The 24,066-nt window shown below is 48.4% G+C and overlaps 1 protein-coding gene across 1 annotated transcript in view; it reads right to left on the bottom strand.

Annotated features, from left to right (window-relative positions):
- LOC140394815 (arrestin domain-containing protein 5-like) overlaps window positions 1–21,509 on the bottom strand; it is a 44,762-nt gene extending 23,253 nt beyond the window's left edge. Inside the window, exon 1 of the mRNA XM_072481996.1 lies at window positions 21,231–21,509. Within this exon, the coding sequence (XP_072338097.1) occupies window positions 21,231–21,507 (277 nt within the window). The 5' untranslated portion in view covers window positions 21,508–21,509. The remainder of the gene's footprint in view (window positions 1–21,230) is intronic.
- Window positions 21,510–24,066: the final 2,557 nt, after the last annotated feature.

Raw genomic sequence — 24,066 nt, 5'->3', positions numbered from 1 at the left:
GAAACCATGGTTTAACCGGGAGATTCACTCCCTACTGAAGGCCAGGTCTGAGGGGTTCAAGACAAGCGACCCTGACCTATACAAGAAATCTAGTTATGACCTCTGCAAAGCCATCGGGATGCCAAGAGTCAATACCAGACTAAGCTATAGTCACAGACTAACGACATGGACTCGCATCGGTTGTGGCAAGGCTATAATGGGCTACAAAGCAAAGCTGAGTAGAATCTCTGGCAACAGAGCACCCCTCCCCGATGAACTCAACGCATTCTATGCTCATTTCGAGCAGGAAACCAACAAACCGTTGTCAACTGCCCCAACAGCCTCAGAGACACCCATACCTACCGTCACAGTCCTCAAAGTCAGATCGGCCTTCTTGAAAGTGAACCCTCGAAAAGCAACAGGTCCTGACGGAGTCGCTGGTTCTGCACTCAGATCCTGCGTGGACCAACTGGCGGTTATGTTCGCGGACATCTTCAACCTCTCCCTACTCCGTTCCGAGGTTCTCACCTGCTTCAAGAAGACCACCATCATACCGGTGCCAAAGAAGAACCAGGCAACGTGCCTCAACGACTACCGTCCGGTAGCCTTGGCATCTATCATTAGGAAGTGCTTCGAGAGGTTGGTCATGAGACACATCAACTCCATACTCTCAGAATGCCTTGATCCACTACAATTCACATACGGCCACAACCAGTCCATAGCAGATGCTATCTCCCTGGCCCTAAATCCATCCCTGGAGCATCTCGACAAAAAGGACTCCTATTCATTGACTATAGGTCTGCCTTCAACACCATAATCCCAGACAAGCTCATATCAAAACACCAAAACCGAGGACTTGGCTCCTCCATCTGCAATTGGATCCTTGACTTCCTGACCCATAGACCACAAGCTGTAAGAATAAGCAACAACACCTCCTCCACGATAGTCCTCAATACTGGGGCACCGCAAGGCTGTGTACTTAGCCCCCGACTATATTTCCTATACACATGCGACTGTGTGGCAAAATTCAACTCCAACTCCATCTACAGGTTTGCTGATGACATGACCATAGTGGGTTGAATCTCAAACAACGATGAGTCAGAGCACTGGAGAGAGATAGAGAACCTAGTGGAGTGGTGCAATGACAACAATCCCTCTCTCAATGTCAGCAAAACTAAGGAGCTGGTCATTGACTTCAGGAAGCAAAGTGTCGTACACACCCCTGTCTGCATCAAAGAATATACAGTGCAGAAGGAGGCCATTCGGCCCATCGAGTCTGCACCGTCCCTTGGAAAGAGCACCCTACCTAAGCCCACACCTCCACCCTATTCCCGTAACCCCACCCACCCTTTTTTGGACACTAAGGGCAACTTAGCATAGCCAATCCACCTAACCTGCACATCTTTGGACTGTGGGAGGAAACGGGAGCATCCAGCGGAAATCCACACAAACACAGGGAGAACGTGCAGAGAACAGACAGTGACCCAAGCTGGGAATCAAACCTGGGACCCTGGAGCTGTGAAGCAACTGTGCTAACCACTGTGCTGCCGTGCTGCATCAATGGTGCCGAGGTGGAGATGGTTGACAGCTTCAAATTCCTAGGTGTGCACATCACCAACAATCTGTCCTGGTTCAAACAATTCAAGGCATAAAATTCACTTTCTTCTATTTTTAAATTTAGAGTACCCAATAATATTTTTCCCAATTAAGGGGCAATTTAGCTTTGTCAATTCACCTACCCTGCACATCTTTGGGTTGTGGGGGTGAAACTAACACAGCACTTTCTTCTTTGAATGAAAAACGGAAGTGTAATGCTTGCTACCTGTTAATGAAATCACATGAATATACAAACTTTGAAATGTGTCATTTCAGAGAATCTAATCTAATAATCTGATCTTGTTAGCAGAACATTGAAGAGGAAAACAGGCGTACTCCCATTATTTTGTCTGGGTACACGGTTGACTCTAAATCAGAAAGAAGCTCATGGGTTTTGGCTCCCCTCATGCACAAACTCTCAGCTGATTCCAGTGCAATACTGGGAGAGTGCTGCACTGTCACGGGTGCTGTGTTCGACATTAGATTGATGCTCATCTGCATTACCACATGGATATAAAATCAATCCCGAACACAGTTGAAAAGCACACAGAATTCATTCTACTGTCCTGGCAAACATTTATTTATTTTTATAAATTTAGAGTACCCAATTATTTTTTTCCCCAATTAAGGGGCAATTTAGTGTGGCCAATTCACCTACTCTGCACATCTTTTTGGGTTGTGGGGGTGAGATCGGCGCAATCACGGGAAGAATGTGTCTGGCTAACATTTAGGTCCAACCAACACATCTGTGTGGAGGTTGCATGTTCTCCCTGTATCTGCATGGGTTCCTCTCACAATCCAAAGATGTGCAGGTTAGGTGGATTGGCCATGATCAATGATCAGGGTTATGGGGATAGGGTGGGGGAATGGGCCTTGGTGGGGTGCTCTTTCGGAGGGTCGGTGCAGGCTTGATAGGCTGAATGGCCTCCTTCTACATTGTAGGGATTCTATGGGTTCTAAGACAGATAATCTGGTCAATATCTCATTACATCTGTGTGCGTTTTCTGTGCATAAATTGTTTTTTTTAAATAAATTTAGAATATCCAATTCTTTTTTTCCCCAATTACGAAGCAATTTAGTGTGGCTAATTCACCCACCCCTTTTTGGGTTGTGGGGGTGAGACCTACCCAAACACAGGGAGAATGTGCAAACTCCACACGGACAGTGACTCGGGGCCAGGATCGAAGCCGGATCCTCAGCGCCGTGCTAACACTGCGCCACCCTGCCGCCCTTTCTGTGTGTAACTTGCCTGCTGTGTTCCCTACAGCAGTAACTACACTTAAAAGCACTCCATGGCTGTAAAGCGCTTTCAGACATCCTGAGATACGGAAAGGTGCTATTAAACCTTTGTTTTTCACCCAATCCTGCTCCCACCTCACCCTGCACATAATATCGTTCAACTCTTTCAATTTTCCTGTGCATCATAACTTTGACTAGGATTGCAGGTCGCAGGCCTGTTTATTGGCCTCTACCAATGTTAGGCCATCATCAGACACACAAAACCTTCATGGCAGCAATCTGAATTAAGCTGCCTTGAATTTTTCCGACTTCCTTGGCTGTGGGAGAGAGCGGGGCCTTCAATGATAATCTTCACCAGACAAGAGGCAGATATCATGTGCGGTCATGGGCACAAACAGACATCCTGTCGTACTGTGCCCCATTACACTGCAGCTGCTGTACCACATATGGTTTTATTGGGTACACCTGCTCAGTGGTGATGGGTGATAGCAGTGCTGCTGAATGTATTTATTCCTGCACTGAAGAATAAAGAAAACACTTCACAGATGATGAAGTACCTTTGAGATGTGGAGGATTGCAGTATAATAAATTTATGTAGGTTTTTCTGGTGGTTCGTAAATATTCTGGGCTTGGAAATTACTCAGTCCAGATACATTAGAACTATTTTTTATCCAGATGTAGTGCTGTTGACAATTATCTAAAGTAAAATAATCTGCACTGTGTGTTATGGACACTGCAGCTTTAAAATTATAGCTTCTACTGTAATTTATAGTGCCCTAGTTCATTTATTTCTGAGCTGTTCCTTTCTGTATTGCTCCATGCTGCAGTGTACCCTACTCTTTATGCTCTGAGAGACTGTGTTCTTTATTCTCTGTATATTGCCAGCCATGGCTCAGTTGGTAGCAGTTTCACCTCTGAGTCAGAAGCTTGTGGGTTTCAAGTCCCATTCCAGTGACTTGAGCAGAAAATTGACACTGATACTCCAGTGCAGTACTTTTTAAAAATGAATTTAGAGCACCCAATTCTTTTTTTCCCCCCCCAAATAAGAAGCAATTTAGCGTGGCCAATATACCTACCCTGCACATCTTTGGATTTGTGGGGGCGAGACCCACACAGACACGGTGAATGTGCAAACTCCACCTGGGTCCTAAGCGCCGTGTGGCAGCAGTTCTAACCACTGCACCACCATCCCTCCAGTGCAGTACTGAGGATGTGCTGCACTGTTGGAGGTACTGTCTTTCAGGTGGGATGTTAAATTGAGGTGCTTGAGAACGATTCTATGGCGCTATTTGAAGAAGAGCAGAAATGTTCTCCCTCGTGTGCTGATCAATATTTACTCTGCAACCAATTTGCCTAAAACAGATGGTTTTGTAAGGGCCCCGAAGAATCCAGCACGAGTTTTAAGGATACAAAATAATAACGTTTATTTACTATAACAATATATACATAACAGTAGCAGTAACTTCCCTTGCTACCTTCTCCTTCCTCCTGGTTCCTGGACTGGCCAGCTTATTTATAGTAGGAGTTTCTCCGCCCCCCTCATTGGGGAAGTTCATACTCCCATAGGATTGTGGGATAGTCATTAGTCCCCAGCCAATCGTCAGTAGGCAGGTTATAACATCCCTCCCCCGCAAAGTCCAAGGAATCCACCGTAGGCCCTGGCGAAGGAAGGCGTCAAACTCGTTTGGCCGCAGGCCGGACGCCATTTGAACGCGGCGCTGGATCTGGCGGCGTATAACGAGACGGAGACCGGCGCTTCCGTGATGAACGGCACGGTTGTACATCCACGGCCTGTGGACCCGAGGATTCCCCCTCTGATTCATCCTGTGTCTCCATCTCGGAGTCAGAGTCTGCTGCCTCCGTCATGTCAGCGTCTCTATCCCCATTCGGTCCCGTCACGACCTGCGCAGGCTTCGAGTGAGGCACCAGTGGAAGATTTAGAGGACTACCTTCCCTTGTTTCTGGTCTTTGCCGCTGTTGAACAGAGCTCCGGGGGCGGGGAATCTTTTGCGGGGATGATCTTCTGGACCGGATGTGGTCTACATGTTTTCGCTGGAGACGACCCTGGGCTTGCACTTGGTACGATATAGGGCCCGTTTGGTGAAAGATTACACCGGGAACCCATTGGGCACCACCAGCAAAATTCCGCACGAATACTGGGTCACCGGGCGCAAACTGCCGAATCGGACGATGCCGAGACAAACCCGGTCCCTGCCGTTCTTGTGTGCGGCGTACTTTTGCGCCAATGTCCGGGAAGACTATACTAAGGCGGGTGCGAAGTCTCCGGCCCATTAGGAGTTCTGCGGGAGCTACCCCAGTTACTGTATGGGGGGGTGGTCCCGTACGTAAACAAAAACCGAGCCAGTCTCGTGTCCATTGATCCAGAAGACTGCTTCTTTAGGCCTCTGTTGAATGTTTGCACTGCACGCTCTGCCAACCCATTTGAAGCCGGGTGGTAAGGGGCAGTGCGGATATGGCGGATGCCGTTCATCTTTGTAAACCTAGCAAACTCCTCACTCGTGAATGGAGTGCCATTATCCGTGACCAGCACCTCGGGGAGGCCATGCGTACTAAATGATAAACGCATTTTTTCAATTGTTGCGCAGGACGTTGTCCCCTGCATCTTATGCACCTCCAGCCATTTGGACAGAAGGAACATGGATCCCTGAAAAGGGCCTGCGAAATCTGCATGTAAGCGTGCCCAAGGCCGCCCTGGCCATTCCCAGTGATGTAGGGGCGCGGCCGGCGGAAGCTTCTGATGCTCCTGGCAAATGGAGCAGTTTTGGGCCACCTTCTCAATGTCGATGTCGAGGCCTGGCCACCAGACATAACTCCGGGCCAACATTTTCACCTTGGTCACGCCCGGATGCCCATTGTGCAAGTCTGATAATATCAGCTCCTGGCCTTTTTCCGGGACAATCACATGCGTCCCCCACAAGAGGATGCCGTCTTCCACGCTGAACTCTGACAGCTTGGAGGAAAATGCCCGCAACTCGCCTGGGAGCTGTCTATGCTGCCCACCATACAGGACTATGTGCTGAACCTTTGACAAGACTGGCTCCGTCTGGGTCCACTCACGGATCTGTGATGCTGTGACAGGCAAGGTGTCCATAAAATTTAGGGTTGCAACCACCTCACTGGTCGTGGGGGTCGACATGGGGCCGGTCGATAAAGGCAATCGGCTCAGTGCATCGGCATTTGCTATCTGCGTACCTGGTTTGTGCTCCAGAGAATACTCATATGCCGCAAGCAACAAAGCCCAGCGCTGGATCCGTGCAGAAGCAATGGGCGGTATTGGCTTATCCTCTCTGAAGAGTCCCAGCAGGGGCTTATGATCAGTCACGATAGTGAAATGGCGGCCGTACACATACTGGTGGAAGCGTTTCACCGCGAAAAATACTGCCAGGCCCTCCTTCTCGATCTGCGTGTACTTTTTCTCCGCTGCAGTCAATGTGCGGGAGGCGAAAGCTATCGGTCGTTCGGCCCCGTTCTCCATTTTGTGGGACAGGACAGCCCCAATACCATACGGGGATGCATCACATGTGACAAGCAAAGGCTTTCCCGGATCATAGTGGGTTAGTAACCCAGACGACGACAATTGTTGCTTTACCCGCCGGAAAGCGGTTTCTTGCGGCTGACCCCAAACCCAGGTGTGATTTTTCTTTAGCAGCAGGTGTAAGGGGGCCAGCGTAGTTGCCAGATTGGGGAGGAACTTCCCGTAATAGTTTACGAGACCGAGAAAAGAACGAAGATGCGAAGTGTCAGTCGGGGTGGGGGCATGTTGAATTGCACGCACCGTCTCTGCGACGGGGTGCAGACCCTCGCGGTCCACCCGATAACCTAGGTAGACTACTTCTTTTGCCTGAAATACGCACTTTGTGTGACGTAAACGGACTCCAGCCTCCGAAAGGCGTTTAAGGACAGCCTCCAGATTTTCCAAATGCTCTTGCTCCGACGTCCCTGTAATCAACACGTCATCTAGGTAGACAGCCACACGTGGTAAACCTCTCAAAATGCCCTCCATAACACGTTGAAAAATTGCGCAGGCAGAGGATACTCCAAAGGGCAACCGTGTATATTCATACAGGCCCCGGTGTGTGTTAATTGTTACATATGGTCGGGAGGCAGGGTCCAGTTCCAACTGCAGGTAGGCGTGACTCATATCTACTTTTGTGAATGAGAGTCCGCCTGCAAGTTTCGCGTAGAGATCCTCTATGCGAGGCATTGGGTATCGGTCGAGTTGGGAAACTGTATTCACTGTAAGTTTATAGTCGCCACATAAGCGAACTGTGGCATCTGGCTTCATTACTGGTACAATTGGTGCTGCCCAGTCAGCAAAACGGACGGGCCTGATAATACCCAAACTCTCCAAACGAATGAGCTCCCCTTCTACCTTCTCGAGCAAAGCGTAAGGCACTGGGCGCGCCCGTAAATAGCGCGGCGTGGCTCCTGGTTCAACTTGGATACGGGCTACGGCCCCTTTTATTTTCCCCAAACCAAGCTGGAATACCTCTGGGTATCGTCCTAGCACCTCAGTCAACCCTCCAGAAACTGTTTGGAGGATGTGCTGCCATTGCAACCGCAAATGGCGCAACCAGTCCAGACCCAACAGGCTGGGCCCATGGCCACGCACTACGATAAGTGGGAATAGCCCCTCCTGGCATCCATAGACAACAGGGGTCATTGTAGTTCCTGCAATGTCCAGTGGTTCCCCCGTGTAGGTGGCCAACCTGGCCTGTGAGTCAGTTAATGTAAGGGTCTGTATACCCTGCTTGATGCGGTCGAATGTCCTCTGGGCGATCACGGAGACCGCTGCGCCAGTATCCAACTCCATCTCCAGCGGGTGGCCATTGACCCGTACTGTCACCTTAATGGGGGCCACACGGGGAGCTGCCACACAATGCAGCTGCAGGCAGTCGTCCTCCGTCTTCACGTCCTCAGGAGTGGTCGCCGCAGGTTCATCCACATGGAAGGTACGGCCTCTGGGCTGGTCCCAGTTACGGCCCCTGGGCTGGTCCCTGTTTCGGTCGGAACGACAGCGCCTCTGGCGTCCCCAGGACCGCCGTCCGCGACGGGGTCAGCGCCTACAAGTCTGACACGGACATGGCTCCTCATCCATTGGCTCTAGAGAAGGCTCCCTTCGGGGAGGAATGTCCGATGGCCACTGGCGTCGGTCTGGTCGTTGCCTCGCCCAAGGTACCGCAGGAGTGCGGGGGGACGTTTTTGGGCAGAAAGGGTTGCGCCCCAAGGCATGCACTTCCATTCCCTGTAGCTCCTGTACTCCTCGCTCTGCGCTCTCTCGAGACAAGACTATTTGCATTGCCTGTTGAAAAGTCAATGTTGGCTCCGCTAACAACTTTCTCTGGGTGGCCTCATTGTTAATACCGCAAACCAAACGGTCGCGTAACATTTCTGACAAGGTCTCACCATAGTCACAGTATTCCGCAATCCCGCGTAGCCTGGATAAAAAAATCGGCAAGGGATTCTCCAGGGGTCCTCTCAGCGGTATTAAACCGGTAACGCTGGACTATCGTGGACGGGGTTGAGTTAAAGTGTTGCCCCACTATATTCACAAGTTCGTCAAACGTTTTGGTGTCCGGCGCAGCTGGGTACGTAAGGCTCCTAATCACCCCAAACGTATGCGGCCCGCAGGCGGTGAGCAATATGACCACCTGGCGCTCGTTTTCAGTGATATTGTTTGCCCGGAAATAATAACGCATCCGTTGTGTGTACTGGTTCCAGCTTTCCAGCGCAGCATCAAAAACATCCAAACGTCCGTACAGAGGCATGTTATAATAGAAAACAACTTCCAACCTGTATCCAACAAAAATCCAGGGAGGTGGCTTCAGCAGTGTAGACAGCTATTCACTTTTACCTTCGTCGCCAGTTTTGTAAGGGCCCCGAAGAATCCAGCACGAGTTTTAAGGATACAAAATAATAACGTTTATTTACTATAACAATATATACATAACAGTAGCAGTAACTTCCCTTGCTACCTTCTCCTTCCTCCTGGTTCCTGGACTGGCCAGCTTATTTATAGTAGGAGTTTCTCCGCCCCCCTCATTGGGGAAGTTCATACTCCCATAGGATTGTGGGATAGTCATTAGTCCCCAGCCAATCGTCAGTAGGCAGGTTATAACAGACGGCCTGTTCATTTTCACATTGTTTGAGGGATTTTGCTTTGTGTAAATTGGCTGTTGTGCTACCTTACGTTACAACAAGTGGATACAAGTCTTTGGCTGTGAAGAGCTTTGGGACATCCTGAGGTTGTGAAAAACAAATGTTTCATTCTGCCCTCTGTGCTTTGATTTGTTTCTTTCTGTGTGGCTTTGTCGGGTAATCTCCCCCACCTGACCACCAGTCTCATCTATCACAGGTTGTTTATTCCATACCCTCCAAATCCCTGCTCTTCAGTTCAAACGTTTGCCCGTACAGAAACACTCGCCCTGGAATCATCAATTTCTCCCCATTTTCAAAATCTCCTTTAAAACCAGTCTCTTCATTGGTGTTGTTGTGTTTTGCTGCTTTGGATAACACAGGCTGCTACTTGATGCAGTCTTAACTAAAGGATGCTCCAGACTCTGAAATGAGTTCAACGTGTTTATTGAACTATTAACACAGTTCTCAAATGAGTTCGACTCTCTGCTAATATAACTGTAGTAACTCAGTCTAACTGTACCAGCTTGCTCTAAGGTGTGATGCTGGGGTGTGATGCTGCTGATCAACCCTGTCTAACTCTCTAGATGTCTGTCTGTGGAAAGAGTCAGGGTGTGAGTGACTCATCCCTTTTATAGTGTTTATGTCATGCCCCCTTGTGGTGATGCCACCTCTGAGTGTCCTGACTGCCCATTGGTTGTGTCCTATTCTGAGTGTTCATTGGTTGCATGTTTGCATATCATGACAGGTGGTCTTTGACCAGCTTGTGTTTATTCTCTAGTCTGTGAAACACCTTGGGATACTTTCCTATATTAAAGGCCCTATATAAATGCAAGTAGTTGTTGCTATTTCTATCATTTGCTCCAAACATTTCTGAAAAACCTGTTCCTTTAGTTTCCCCTATCCACATTATCCCTTAATTGTTCTTGTAGTGGCTTTTTTTAATTTTTAAAATATATTTATTAAGATTTTTAACACAGTTTTTCACCCTTACAAACAACCCCCCCCGTAACAAAAAGAAAAAAAAAGCACACATAGCAAGACATGAACATGGTAATTCGATATGATACAGAGCTTTGTACATTGGATTCCTCCCGTACATGTCAGTTTTCCAGATCCTTCATGTATTTTCTTGCTCAAATACCCCCCAAATAAACCCCCCTTCCCCCCCACGCAAGACTCCCCCCCCCCCCCTGGGTTGCTGCTGCTGCTGACCGACCTTCATCTAACGCTCCGCGAGATAGTCTAGGAACGGTTGCCACCGCATGTAGAACCCCTGCGCAGACCCTCTCAAGGCAAACTTTATCCTCTCCAACTTGATAAACACTGCCATATCATTTATCCAGGCCTCCACGCTGGGGGGCTTCGCCTCCTTCCACATCAGCAAGATCCTTCGCCGGGCTACTAGGGATGCAAAGGCCAGAATGCTGGCCTCTTTCGCCTCCTGCACTCCCGGCTCGTCCACTACTCCAAATAGTGCGAGTCCGCAGCTTGGCTTGACCTAGACTTTCACCACCTTAGATACTGTTCCCGCAACTCCCCTACAGAACCCCTCCAGTGCTGGCCATGACCAAAACATATGGACATGGTTCGCCGGACTTCCTGAGCACCTCCCACATCTGTCCTCCACCCCAAAGAACCTACTCAGCCTCGCCCCCGTCATATGCGCTCTGTGCACTACCTTAAACTGTATCAGGCTAAGCCTGGCATACGAGGAAGAAGAATTAACCCTACTTAGGGCATCAGCCCATAGCCCCTCCTCAATCTCCTCCCCCAGCTCCTCCTCCCATTTACCCTTCAGCTCCTCTACCAAAGCCTCCCCCTCTTCTTTCAACTCCTGGTATATCGCCGACACCTTGCCCTCCCCGACCCATACACCCAAGATCACCCTGTCTTGAATCTCCTGTGCCGGGAGCAATGGGAATTCCCTCACCTGACGCCTCACAAACGCCCTCACCTGCATGTATCTGAAGGCATTTCCCGGGGGTAGCCCAAACTTCTCCTCCAGTGCCCCTATGCTCGCAAACGTCCCATCAATGAACAGGTCCCCCATTCTTCTAATCCCTGCTCGATGCCAGCTCTGAAACCCCCCCGTCCATCCTCCCTGGGACAACCGATGGTTACCCCTGATCGGGGACCACACCGAGGCTCCCATTGCACCCCTGTGCCGTCTCCACTGGCCCCAGATCTTTAGCGTTGCCGTCACCACCGGACTCGTGGTGTACCTTGTCGGCGAGAGCGGCAGCGGTGCCGTCACCAGCGCACCCAGGCTCGTTTCTTTGCAGGACGCCATCTCCAACCTCTTCCATGCCGCCCCTTCTCCCTCCATCACCCACTTACGGATCATCGCCACATTGACTGCCCAGTAATAGCCACCCAGATTCGGCAACGCCAACCCTTTGTAGTGGCTTTAACCAGTTAACCAACTTCCCTCTGTGATAAATGTAGGAAATTGTTATATATTTATTTTATATTTGTTGCAGGAATGTTATTAAAAACTCGGGTTGGAGATACATACAGGCAGTATGACTGCTAAAGCTGTGATTAAGGGATCATAAAAGTGCGATAATCATTGGTTTAAACCATTTGCATGTTTATAGGTAGATGGCTAATGGAACATTGTTTTCATTTTAGAGGATACCTGGGGTATAGTTAATTAATTTTTAAAATAAATTTAGAGTACCCAATTATTTTTTTCCAATTAAGGGACAATTTAGCATGGCCAATCCACCTACTTTGCACATCTTTTTTTTAATTAAGGGACAATTTAGCGTGGCCAATCCACGTAACCAGCACATCTTTGGGCTGTGGGGGCAAAACCCATGCAGACACGGGGAGAATGTGCAAACTCCACACAGACAGTGATCCAGGGCTGGGATTCGAACCCAGGTCCTCAACGCCATAATCCCAGTGCTAACCACTGTGCCACCGTGCTGCCCTGTACTTTGCACATCTTTCTTTATTTTTTAATTCATTTTTATTTATTTTTTATTAATGGCCAATTTAGCGTGGCCAATCCACCTAACCTGCACATCTTTTTGGGTAGTGGGGATGAAACCCACACAGACACGGGGAGAAAGTGCAAACTCCCCACGGACAGTGACCCAGAACTGGGATCGAACGTGGGACCTCGGCGCCGTCAGACAGCAGTGCTAACCACTGCACCACCGTGCTGCCCGTTAATTTTATTTAATAATGGTCGTTGGGGCAGCACGGTAGCGCAGTGAGTTAGCCTCACTGCGCCAACATCCCAGGTTCGCTTCCGGCTCTGGGTCACTGTCTCCCCGTGTTGCATGGGTTTCGTCCTCACAACCCAAAGCTGTGCAGGCTAGGTGGATTGGCCACGCTAAATTGCCCTTAATTGGACAAAAAAGAATTGGGTACTCTAAATTTTATTTTTTTTAAATAAATAAATAAATGGTCTTTGAACTATATTAGTTTGCTTAATTGGAACACACATATATATATAGTCACCGTGTAGGAAGTAAGTTAAAGTTTTTCCCTTTTATTTAAGAACTATTTTAACTGTTAACTGTAAAAGCTATTTGTTGCTAATATGATTGATTCTGTGTTAAAATTAATGTTTGTTTTAACATAAAAGATATCTATTGGTCAGTGTTTTCATTCCTGGAGCGACATCCTTTCCTCACAGTTTTACAAATTGCAACTTGTTGGATTTCTCATCCAGGGTCCTAACAGTCCCTTGTTAATGCTCCTTTATGAGGATGCTGTATAACTGAGACTTGTTTTGGCTGTTTGCATATCACTACTGTACACTGCCCTGTTCCCCTGTGCTTTTTGCTATACTTTTGTGCATCTGTGAAATTTGTTTTCCTGCCTTTTCCACCTTGGTCTGTATTTCTTGTGGTGATATGCATCACTGTAAAGACACAAGGGGTTAATGTAAATACATGTAGACTAACTAGACACTAGAGGGAGCACCAGAGACATGACACACAGACACTCAACCAATAGAACAGTTAGATAGGACACGACCAATGGGCATTCATGATACACACAGAGGTGACACGATACAGGAGGGCATTACACCAACCCATATATAAAGGACACAACACACATGATCTTCCTCTTTCCAGTGGAGACAGTCAGTGAGTAAAGACACAGGGTTGATGCAATATTACACCCACCACGTGGATTGTAGCAGACTGGTTAGTCAGTCTGAGTAGCTATAGAAGGATTAATAGTAGTGGTGAACCTGAGTAGGAGAAGTGTAAATAGTTTAATAAATGTGTTGAAGTTATCTCCACGTCTGACCTTCCTTTGTCAAGTGCACCACAAGGAAGCCGCTTATGCTACGCCTAGAGCATAACAATACACTTCTGTGTACATGGAATAATCCTGCTGCTTCTTCCAGTACTGTTACCACTTTGATCTCGCTAAGATTTTATTAATACCTTCCAAATGCAAGTCAAAGATTAATTGTTGTTGAGTCATACAAAAGTTGAATGTTAAAATGCCCCTTGCTTCCTCTGTTACGGTTCAGAGACAGATTACACCTAGGATAGAATACCATTAACCAGGGGAGCACAGGCCAAGCAGTTGGTGAGTCATGTCGCTGTGCCAAGATCAGATTACTGCTTCTTCAGAAAGTAAGACAATGTGGGAGAAATTGGATCTCATTGCATCCGTGTGTAAAATGGGGTCCAGTTTCAGGAATCAACATCCTGTGCTCCAAGAGTTCCTGAAAGATGTCCGATCCAATGTTCAAGATTCCTGACCCTCTAGGAATAACTGAGAGATTGTAGAACTTGGGAGCTCCTACCCAAAGTGCTGCCTCCAGCTGGCTGATCAGACGTTTAGGTGTCACCACATTTTGCCCATGTGAATAACACATATTGTGAGGATCCTGTCAATTGACACAGACTGCAGCCAGATCTTAGAAGTCAGAATCCAGTTGAATTGGATTTATTTTTAAACAGAATCATTTTCTAACCTTTACCAGGGTGCTCACTACCATCTGTTACTCAGTACTGGCACACACAGAGTCTGTGCCAGTGTCCTGACCAATATTTACTCCTAAATCAACATCATAGAAAAGCAGATTATCTGGTCTATATCACATTGCTGTCTGTGGGAGCTTGCGGTTTGCAAATTGGCTGCTGTTTCCTACATTACAACAGTGACCAAACATCAACGGTACTTCATTGGTTGTAAAGCATTTGGGACATATATATGAACACAACTCGATTTTTCTTTATTTAAAATTTTTATTTATAAATTTAAAGTGCACAATTTTGTTTTCCAATTAGGGGGCAATTTAGCGTGGCCAATCCACCTGCCCTGCACATAAGAACATAAGAACTAGGAGCAGGAGTAGGCCATCTGGTCCCTCGAGCCTGCTCCGCCATTCAATGAGATCATGGCTGATCTTTTGTGGACTCAGCTCCACTTTACGGCCCGAACACCATAACCCTTAATCCCTTTATTCCTTAAAATACTATCTATCTTTATCTTAAAAATATTTAATGAAGGAGCCTTTACTGCTTCACTGGGCAAGGAATTCCACAGATTCACAACCTTTTGGGTGAAGAAGTTCCTCCTAAACTCAGTCCTAAATCTACTTCCCCTTATTTTGAAGCTATGCCCCCTAGTTCTGCTTTCATCCGCCAGTGGAAACAACCTGCCTGCATCTATCCTATCTATTCCCTTCATAATTTTATATGTTTCTGTAAGATCCCCCCTCTTTGGGTTATGGGAGTGAGACCCACGCAGACACAGGGAGAATGTGCAAAGACAGTGACCCGGTGCCAGGACCGGACCCGGGTGCGTGACACCCTGAGACAGATGTGCTAACCACTGCACCACCGTGCCACCCTCATTTTTTCTTTATAACACCAAAGGAACCAACTAAAAATTGGAAAAAAATACTTTTTCAGATGTGGCTTTTCACAGTAACTTCATTCGAAGCCTACTTGTGACAATAAGCGATTTTCATTTCATTTCAAAGTTTAATATCTTATACAATAATAATCTATTGTCACAATTAGGCTTACATTAACACTACAATGAAGTTACTGTGAAAAGCCCTTAGTCGCCACATTCTGGCGCCTATCCAGGTACACTGAGGAAGAATTCAGAATGTCCAATTCACCTAACAACACATATTTCGGGACTTGTGGGAGAAAACCGGAGCACTCAGAGGAAATCCATGCAGACACAGGGAGACTCCACACAGAAATGACCCAAGCGAGTTCCGGGTGCGGCGATGACCAGCTAAGTCGCACGTTTCGGCAGCTCCCGTTGGAACGGACTTTTGGGCTCTTAATAGGAACCCCAACGGCAATTTAAACGGCCAAAAACACTGTGCGGTAAACCAGAAGGGAATCCCCCCGGACACGCATGGAAAAGGGAGAGGATAGCGGCCGGATTGCGGAGGATCCTCTGGAGCAGCGGCAAGGAAGGGAAGTTCAAAGCAAGATGGCGTCGGAAGGTGGCCGTTTGTTATGGGGCCCGGAGCAACAAGAGTTCCTGCGGCGTTGTGTGGAAGAGCTGAAGAAGGAGTTGAAGAAGGAGCTGTTGGCCCCGATATTACAGGCGATTGAAGGGCTAAAGGAGGAGCAGAGGGCCCAAGAGCTGGAGCTTCGGGTCGTGAAGGCAAAGACTGCTGAAAACGAAGATGAAATACAGGGCCTGGTGGTGAAGGCAGAAACGCACGAGGCACAGCATAAAAGGTGTGTGGAGAGGCTGGAAGCACTGGAGAATAATTCGAGGAGGAAGAATTTAAGAGTCCTGGGTCTTCCCGAAGGCGCAGAAGGGGCGGACATCGGGACATATGTGAGCACAATGCTTCACTCGCTAATGGGATCGGAGGCCCCGACGGGCCCTTTGGAGGTGGAGGGAGCTTATCGAGTTCTGGCGCGAAGACCAAAGGCTGGAGAGATACCTCGAGCTATAGTATAGTGGTGAGGTTTCTCCGCTACAATGACAGAGAGACGGTCCTCAGATGGGCGAAGAAAACTCGGAGCTGTAGGTGGGAGAACGCGGTGATCCGCGTATACCAGGATTGGAGTGCGGAGGTGGCGAGAAGGAGGGCAAGTTTCAATCGGGCTAAGGCGGTGCTTCACAAAAAGAAGGTCCAGTTTGGAATGTTGCAACCGGCGAGATTGTGGGTCACACACCAAGGGAAGCACCACTACTTTGAGACGGCAGAAGAGGCGTGGACATTCACTGTGGACGAGAAGCTGGAATAGTCTGGCGAGAGAAAGAGCTTTTGGGACAAAGTGGTGGGGTGATTATGTGGGGCGAGGAAGGGGAAGGGGAAGGGGGGGGGGGATGATTTTTCAATTTGTTAATTTTGTGTTCCTGTAACTTTTCTCTCTTCCCCATGTTGGAGGGGGGGGGGGAGTATGAGGAACTGTGGGCGCCGGCCAATAGGGGCGGGGCCGAGTGGGAAACGCAGGCTTTGTTCCCGCACTATGGTAATTATGGCGGGAACAGGGACGCAGGAAGGAGGGGGCCTCGCACAGTGGGGGCCGAGGACAAGGGGGGAAGCCGAGGTCAGCCAGAGTTCGCTGACTTCTGGGAGCAACATGGGGGGTGCAACTACGCTAGAGGGGGATCTAGCGGAGGGGGGGGTTAACTGGGTTGCTGCTGCTAAGGAGCTGTTATGGGATGGAGTGGTCGAGGCGGGAGGGCACCGTTGGGGGGATATACGGGTACGTGGGAACCGAGTGAGGAGCTGGGTTAAAAAAGGGGATGGCTAGTCGACAAGGGGGGGAGTAAAGAGCCCCCCAACCCGGCTGATCACGTGGAACGTGAGAGGGCTGAACGGGCCGATTAAAAGGGCATGGGTACTCGCACACCTAAAGAAATTAAAGGCAGATGTGGTTATGTTGCACAAGACGCATCTGAAACTGATAGACCAGGTCAGACTACATAAAGGATGGGTGGGGCAGGTATTTCATTCGGGTTTAGATGCGAAGAATAGGGGGGTGGCTATCTTAGTGGGGAAACGGGTACCGTTTGAGGCAAAGACCATAGTGGCGGACAGTGGGGGTAGATATGTGATGGTGAGTGGCATATTGCAAGGGGAGGCGATGGTTCTGGTGAACGTATACACCCCGAACTGGGATGATGCAAATTTTATGAGGCGTATGTTGGGACGTATCCCGGACCTGGAGGCGGGAAAGTTGGTAATGGGGGGAGACTTCAATACGGTGCTTGATCCAGGGCTGGACCGGTCGAGGTCCAGGACCGGGAGGAGGCCGGCAGCGGACAGGGTACTCAAGGACTTCATGGAGCAGATGGGAGGGGTAGACCCCTGGAGATTTAGTAGGCCTAGGAGTAAGGAGTTCCCATATTCACAATGTATACTCACGGATAGACTTTTTTGTCTTGGGAAGGGCACTGATTCCGAAGATGATAGGGACGGAATATACGGCCATAGCCATTTTGGACCACGCTCCACATTGGGTAGACCTGGAGGTAGGAGAGGAAAAAGAACAGCACCCACTCTGGAAAATGGATATGGGCTTATTGGCGGATGAGGGGGTATGCTTAAGGGTGAGGGGGTGTATTGAAAGGTACTTGGAGCTTAATGACAATGGAGAGGTTCAGGTGGGAGTGGTTTGGGAGGCGTTGAAGGCGGTGGTCAGAGGGGAACTGATATCCATAAGGGCACATAAAGGGAAGCAAGAGGGTAAAGAAAGGGAGCGATTGTTGAAAGAACTTTTGAGGGTGGACAGGCAATATGCAGAGGCACTGGAGGAGGGACTGTACAGGGAAAGACAAAGGTTACATGTGGAATTTGACCTGCTGACCACGGGTAAGGCAGAGGCACAGTGGAGGAGGGCACAGGGTTTACAGTATGAGTATGGAGAGAAGGCGAGTGGGCTACTGGCCCACCAATTGAGGAAGAGGGGAGCAGCGAGGGAGATAGGAGGGGTGAGAGATGAGGCGGGAAAGATGGAACGGGGAGCGGAGAGAGTGAACGGGGTGTTCAAGGCATTCTATGAGAGGTTATATAAGGCTCAGCCCCCGGAAGGGAAGGAGGGAATGATGTGTTTCCTGGATCAGCTGGAATTCCCGAAGGTGGAGGAGCAGGAGAGGGCGGGACTGGGAGCACAGATTGAGATGGAGGAGGTGGTAAAAGGGATTGGGAGCATGCAGGCGGGGAAGGCCCCGGGACCGGACGGATTCCCGGTGGAATTTTATAGGAAATATATGGACCTACTGGCCCCGCTTTTGACGAGAACCTTTAATGAGGCCAGGGAAAGGGGGAAGATGCCCCCGACTATGTCGGAGGCGACTATATCGCTCCTTTTGAAGAAGGAAAAAGACCCGCTGCAGTGTGGGTCCTACAGGCCCATTTCCCTTTTAAATGTAGATGCTAAGCTCCTGGCCAAGGTGATGGCGACGAGGATAGAGGACTGTGTCCCAGGGGTGGTCCACGAGGATCAAACTGGGTTCGTTAAGGGGAGACAGTTGAACACGAACATACGGAGGCTGCTAGGGGTGATGATGATGCCCCCACCAGAGGGGGAGGCGGAGATAGTGGTGGCGATGGACGCCGAGAAAGCATTCGACAGAGTGGAGTGGGACTATCTGTGGGAGGTGCTGAGGAGATTTGGTTTTGGAGAAGGGTTTATTGGATGGGTACAGCTGCTATATGGGGCCCCGGTGGCAAGTGTGGTCACGAACAGGCAGAGGTCTGACTACTTCCGTCTTTATAGAGGGACGAGGCAGGGGTTTCCCCTGTCTCCGTTACTGTTTGCATTGGCGATTGAGCCCCTGGCCATAGCACTGAGGGGCTCCAGGAAGTGGAGGGGAGTACTCAGGGGAGGAGAAGAACACCGGGTATCTTTGTATGCAGACGATTTATTGCTGTATGTTGTGGACCCAGTGGAGGGGATGCCTGGGATAATGCAGACACTCAGGGAGTTTGGGGAATTTTCGGGGTACAAATTGAATATGGGGAAGAGTGAGTTGTTTGTGGTGCATCCGGGGGAGCAGAGCAGGGGAATAGATGATTTACCGTTGAGGAAGGTAACAAGAGATTTCCGGTACTTAGGGATTCAGATAGCCAGGAGTTGGGGAACCTTACATAGGCTTAATTTAACACGATTGGTGGAACAGATGGAGGAGGATTTTAAGAGATGGGACATGGTGCCCGTCACTGGTGGGTAGGGTGCAGGCGGTCAAAATGGTAGTCCTCCCGAAATTTCTTTTTGTGTTTCAGTGCCTTCCGGTGATGGTCACGAAGGCTTTTTTCAAGAAAATTGAGAAAAGTGTCATGAGTTTTGTGTGGGCCGGGAAGACCCCGAGAGTGAGGAGTGGGTTCTTGCAGCGTAGCAGGGATAGGGGGGGGGCTGGCACTACCGGGCCTAAGTGAATACTACTGGGCCGCCAATATCTCAATGGTGTGTAAGTAGATGGGAGAAGGGGAGGGAGCGGCATGGAAGAGATTGGAGATGGCGTCCTGTAAAGGAACCAGCCTACAAGCACTGGTGACGGCGCCGTTGCCGTTCTCCCCAAAGAAATACATCACAAGTCTAGTGGTGGTGGCAACGCTAAAAATTTGGGGGCAGTGGAGACGATATAGGGGAAGGACGGGAGCCTCGGTGTGGTCCCCGATAAGAAATAATCATAGGTTTGTCCCGGGGAGAATAGATGGTGGATTGGGAGCATGGCAGAGAGCTGGGTTTGTGCAACTGAGAGATCTGTTCGTAGACGGGACGTTTGCGAGTCTGGGAGCGCTGACAGAAAAATATGGGTTGCCCCAAGGGAATGCATTTCGGTACATGCAACTGAGGGCTTTTGCGAGGCAACAGGTGAGGGAATTCCCGCAGCTCCCGACGCAGGAGATTCAAGATAGAGTGATCTCAGGGACATGGGTGGGGGATGGTCGGGTGTCGGATATATACAGGGAAATGAGGGTTGAGGGAGAGATCATGGTGGATGAGCTGAAGGGGAAATGGGAAGAAGAGTTGGGGGAAGAGATTGAGGAGGGGCTGTGGGCTGATGCCCTACGTAGGGTAAACTCATCGTCCTCGTGCGCCAGGCTAAGCCTGATACAATTCAAGGTTTTGCACAGGGCGCATATGACCGGAGCAAGGCTCAGTAAATTTTTCGGGGTAGAGGATAGGTGTGGGAGATGCTCGAGAAGCCCAGCAAACCACACCCACATGTTTTGGTCATGCCTGGCACTGCAGGGGTTCTGGGTGGGGGTGGCAAAGGTGCTTTCGAAGGTGGTGGGGGTCCGGGTCCATCCAGGCTGGGGTTGGCTATATTCGGGGTTGCAGAAGAGCCGGGAGTTCAGGAGGCGAAAGAGGCTGATGTCTTGGCCTTTGCGTCCCTAGTAGCCCGGCGAAGGATATTGCTTATGTGGAAGGAAGCCAAACCCCCGGGCGTGGAGACCTGGATAAATGACATGGCAGGGTTTATAAAACTAGAACGGATAAAGTTCGCATTAAGGGGCTCGGCTCAAGGGTTCACCAGGCGGTGGCAACCGTTCATTGACTACCTCGCAGAACGATAAAGGAAATGGGAAGGTAACAGCAGCAACCCAGGGGGGAGGGCTCGGGTGGGTCCTCAGGGGTGTTTTTGTATCGATATTTGTACTTGGTTATGTATATTGGATTGTTTGACTTTATTTCTGGAGAGTTATTATTTTTGTTATGGCAGTTGCCATTTAGTTTATATACTATTTATTTATTGTTAAAACGGTCACTGTTATTTATATTGTTTTATTGGTATAAAAAGGAAAACCTTTGTACTGTTTTGTTTGGCCGAAAAATTTGAATAAAATATTTTTTTAAAAAAGAAATGACCCAAGCGGGAATCGCACCTGGGATCTGGAGCCGTGGAGCAAGTGCTAACCACTGTGCTACCATGCTGCTATACAATATATATAATAATGACCAATTCCTCTAAGTATAATGTTTACTTCCTGTAAAAAGCTTATCTATCATACTCTGTTCTCCTTATTCATAGTCAAAGTTAAAACAATCAACCCAAATTAATTCTATTTTGTGCTAATTTATTCAGCAACACGGTTACATTTTCAGAGTTACAGTAAATGGTACCTGGAATTCACCAAACATCTCAGTGCCACTATCACATTACAAATGGTATGCTCCAGACTTCGCACTTCAAATCATCAGAATTGTAAAAAGCAAATGAAAGAAAGGAATGGTGTTTCTCTTCTAGCACACAACATAAATAATCCCTTCATCAGGGTGCCCCCAGCTGGTCCATTCTGTGGCGTTATATGGTTTCTGTTATTGATCTCAACTTCGTACCTGATCCCCAAAGTGTGAAGATGTGATGAAAATAATCTTCTCTATTACTACAGTGGATTTTCCTGGTGAAATCTAGATTTTCGTTGGAATCCCCAATCCACTCCACAAATCCTTTTCCTGCGATCTTTAACTTCACTGAATAAAGGAACAGAGGCTCATTCAGTTCCAAGACAACCTTACCATCGATAGTCTCACCAGCCATATAAACTTGATCTTTAAAGATCAGCTCCAATTTCGTAACCTTTGGTATGGGAACAAATAGTGAAACAGTTCCCATGCCAGGGACGTGCCTCTGACAGAGTGCCCCAGATACTGATTGTTCGCTCTGGAAGTTTCGAGAAGAAGTTCAAGAGCTCCTCTGTTCAAAGGTCAAGGATGATTATGATGTCACGAGTGGAATGGCAAATGGCTGCACAGCAGTATTAATTGAATGCTCTTTTGTTGTGTAATTACTTACCTAATGTCACAGCAATGTCATCAAAAAACACTGATCGAAATTGTTTACAGCACTTGATCTGTGTTACTTTAATAATTACTTGTAATTTTTTTTTTCTTTCTTTTTTTTTATACCCAATTCATTTTTTCCAATTAAGGGGCAATTTAGAATTTAGCGCGGCCAATCTACCTAGCCTGCACATCTTTGGGTTGTGGGGCGAAACCCACGCAAACACGGGAGAATGTGCAAACTCCACACGGACAGTGACCCAGAGCCAGGATCGAACCTGGGACCTCAGCGCCGTGAGGCAGCAGGGCTAACCCACCGCGCCACCGTGCTGCCCTAATAATTACTTTTAATGAATTTAATAACCTTTTTCATAGTTCTTTACTGTTCATTTTGCACCTTAGATTGTTAAGATGAGATGGGGAGGAGCTGAGTGAGACTGGTTTAACCTTTCTCAGTTGAAAGAATGAACGAAAGGAAGACTTGCATTCATGGAGCATCATTAAGATCGAAGGGCATTTTTTAGCTCAATGTCTTTTTTTTGAAATTTTGAATTTTTTGTAATGTAGGACATGCAACAACTAAATTGTGCACAGCAAGGTTCCACAAACAGTAATGTGATAATGACCAGTTAATCAGGTTTTTTTTCCGGTGATGCGAGTTGAGAGACAAAAGGTAGCAGGATACCTGGGAGAACTCCTGTGAAACATCCGGCGGTGCAGCACACCCTCAGTACTGCACTGGAGTGTCAGCCTGGATTACGAACTCAAGGGCACAATTCACCCATATGGGAATAAAGTCCCATTGCGAGCACGTTTAACTATTCAACGTGACTCACGTTGTATAAGGGAATGGGGAACGCGCGCCAAGGTCGCACATCGCCCCGTTTTGTGCAGTGGGGAGCTCCTTTCGCCGGAACTGCCCAGGGTAGCAAGAGATCGGGACGCTATTTCTAAATCTCCGAGACCCCCAAAGCGATCCCCAACTTCCTCCTCAGCCCGAACTCTCTATGGGAGGGTCCCCAGTACCCCCCAGACCCACACAAACCACCCCCATCCCAATGGTTCCATCAGACAAAATGCCAGCTTGGCAGTGCCAGGCTGGCAGTGCTCATGCCAGCACCACCTAAGTGCCACACTGTGTCCATATAGCACTCCCAGGATGACAGCTGGAAAAGGCATGGAGCCGATTCCCTGGGGTAGCCCGTTTCTGGGGGCCAGTGCTGAATGGCGCTCGCTTGAGGTTTCCGAGGTAAAGCCTCAGGTATCTGCATATTAGCGTGAGGCTAGCTGTCTCGCTCTAATATGCAGATTTTCCAAAACGTGATCCCGCCCACAAGGGGAGGGACTTACATCACAACGTCTCACGAGATTGCGCCATGAGGTGTAGATCATGGGAGTGGGACCGCCCGGCTTTCATCAGCTGCGTTACGCTGTGGCGAGCTGCTTTTCAGGGGCAGCATGGCCATTGGTTTGTGCCCCAAGTCTCTTGAAGTAGATTTAAAAGGCACTTGATATGGTGCCATTCAATAGACTTGTGAACAAAGTTATATCTCATGAAATAAAAGGGACAGTAGCAACATGGATACAAAATTGACTGAGTGACAGGTAACAGAGAGTAGTGGTGAATGGATGTTTTTTGAGCTGGAAGAAGGTTTGCAGCCGAATTCCCCAGGGGTCAGTGTTGGGACCCTTGTTCTTCCTTATATGCATTAGCGACCTAGACATTGGTGCGCAGGGCACAATTTCAAAATTTGGAGATGATGCAAAACTTAGAAGCATTGGATAGTGTTGAACTTCAAAAGGATATAGAAATATTGGCGAATTGTGCAGGCTCGTGGCAGATGACGTTCACTGTGGAGATATGGGAAGTCATTCATTTTGGTAGAAAGATCATGGAGAGACAATATAAAATAAAGGGTACAACTCTAAAAGGGGTGCAGAATTGCCTTTTTCCCGTGTCTGCGTGGGTTTCCTCCGGGTGCTCTGGTTTCCTCCCACAAGCCCCGAAAGACATGCTGTTAGGTGAATTGGACATTCCAAATTCTCCCTCAGCATATCCTCTGCCGTAGTGTGACATCTAGGGTATTTTCACAGTAACTTCATTGAAGTGTAAATGTAAGCCTACTTGTGACACTATAAAAGATTGTTATATTAAAAAAAGAATTGCCTCTTTCTGCACTGTAACAATTCTGTGAAGAACACATAGAAGATGGCAAAAGGCAGTGCAGTAACATGTTGTGTAAACTAATCCTCTACATCAGGGTTCTCAATTGAAAGTCCATGATGAGGTTGTGGTAGTCTGTGTAGAGGTATTACGGTGTCTGGTAATGTTGGAACACCATTGGTAGATATTGTATGCTTCCTATTGGTCAAGCTGTATGGTAGCTCCGCC

Source organism: Scyliorhinus torazame, chromosome 18 (assembly GCF_047496885.1).
Source record: "Scyliorhinus torazame isolate Kashiwa2021f chromosome 18, sScyTor2.1, whole genome shotgun sequence".
Taxonomy (NCBI): domain Eukaryota; kingdom Metazoa; phylum Chordata; class Chondrichthyes; order Carcharhiniformes; family Scyliorhinidae; genus Scyliorhinus; species Scyliorhinus torazame.
This window is presented reverse-complemented; position numbering and strand designations above follow the sequence as displayed.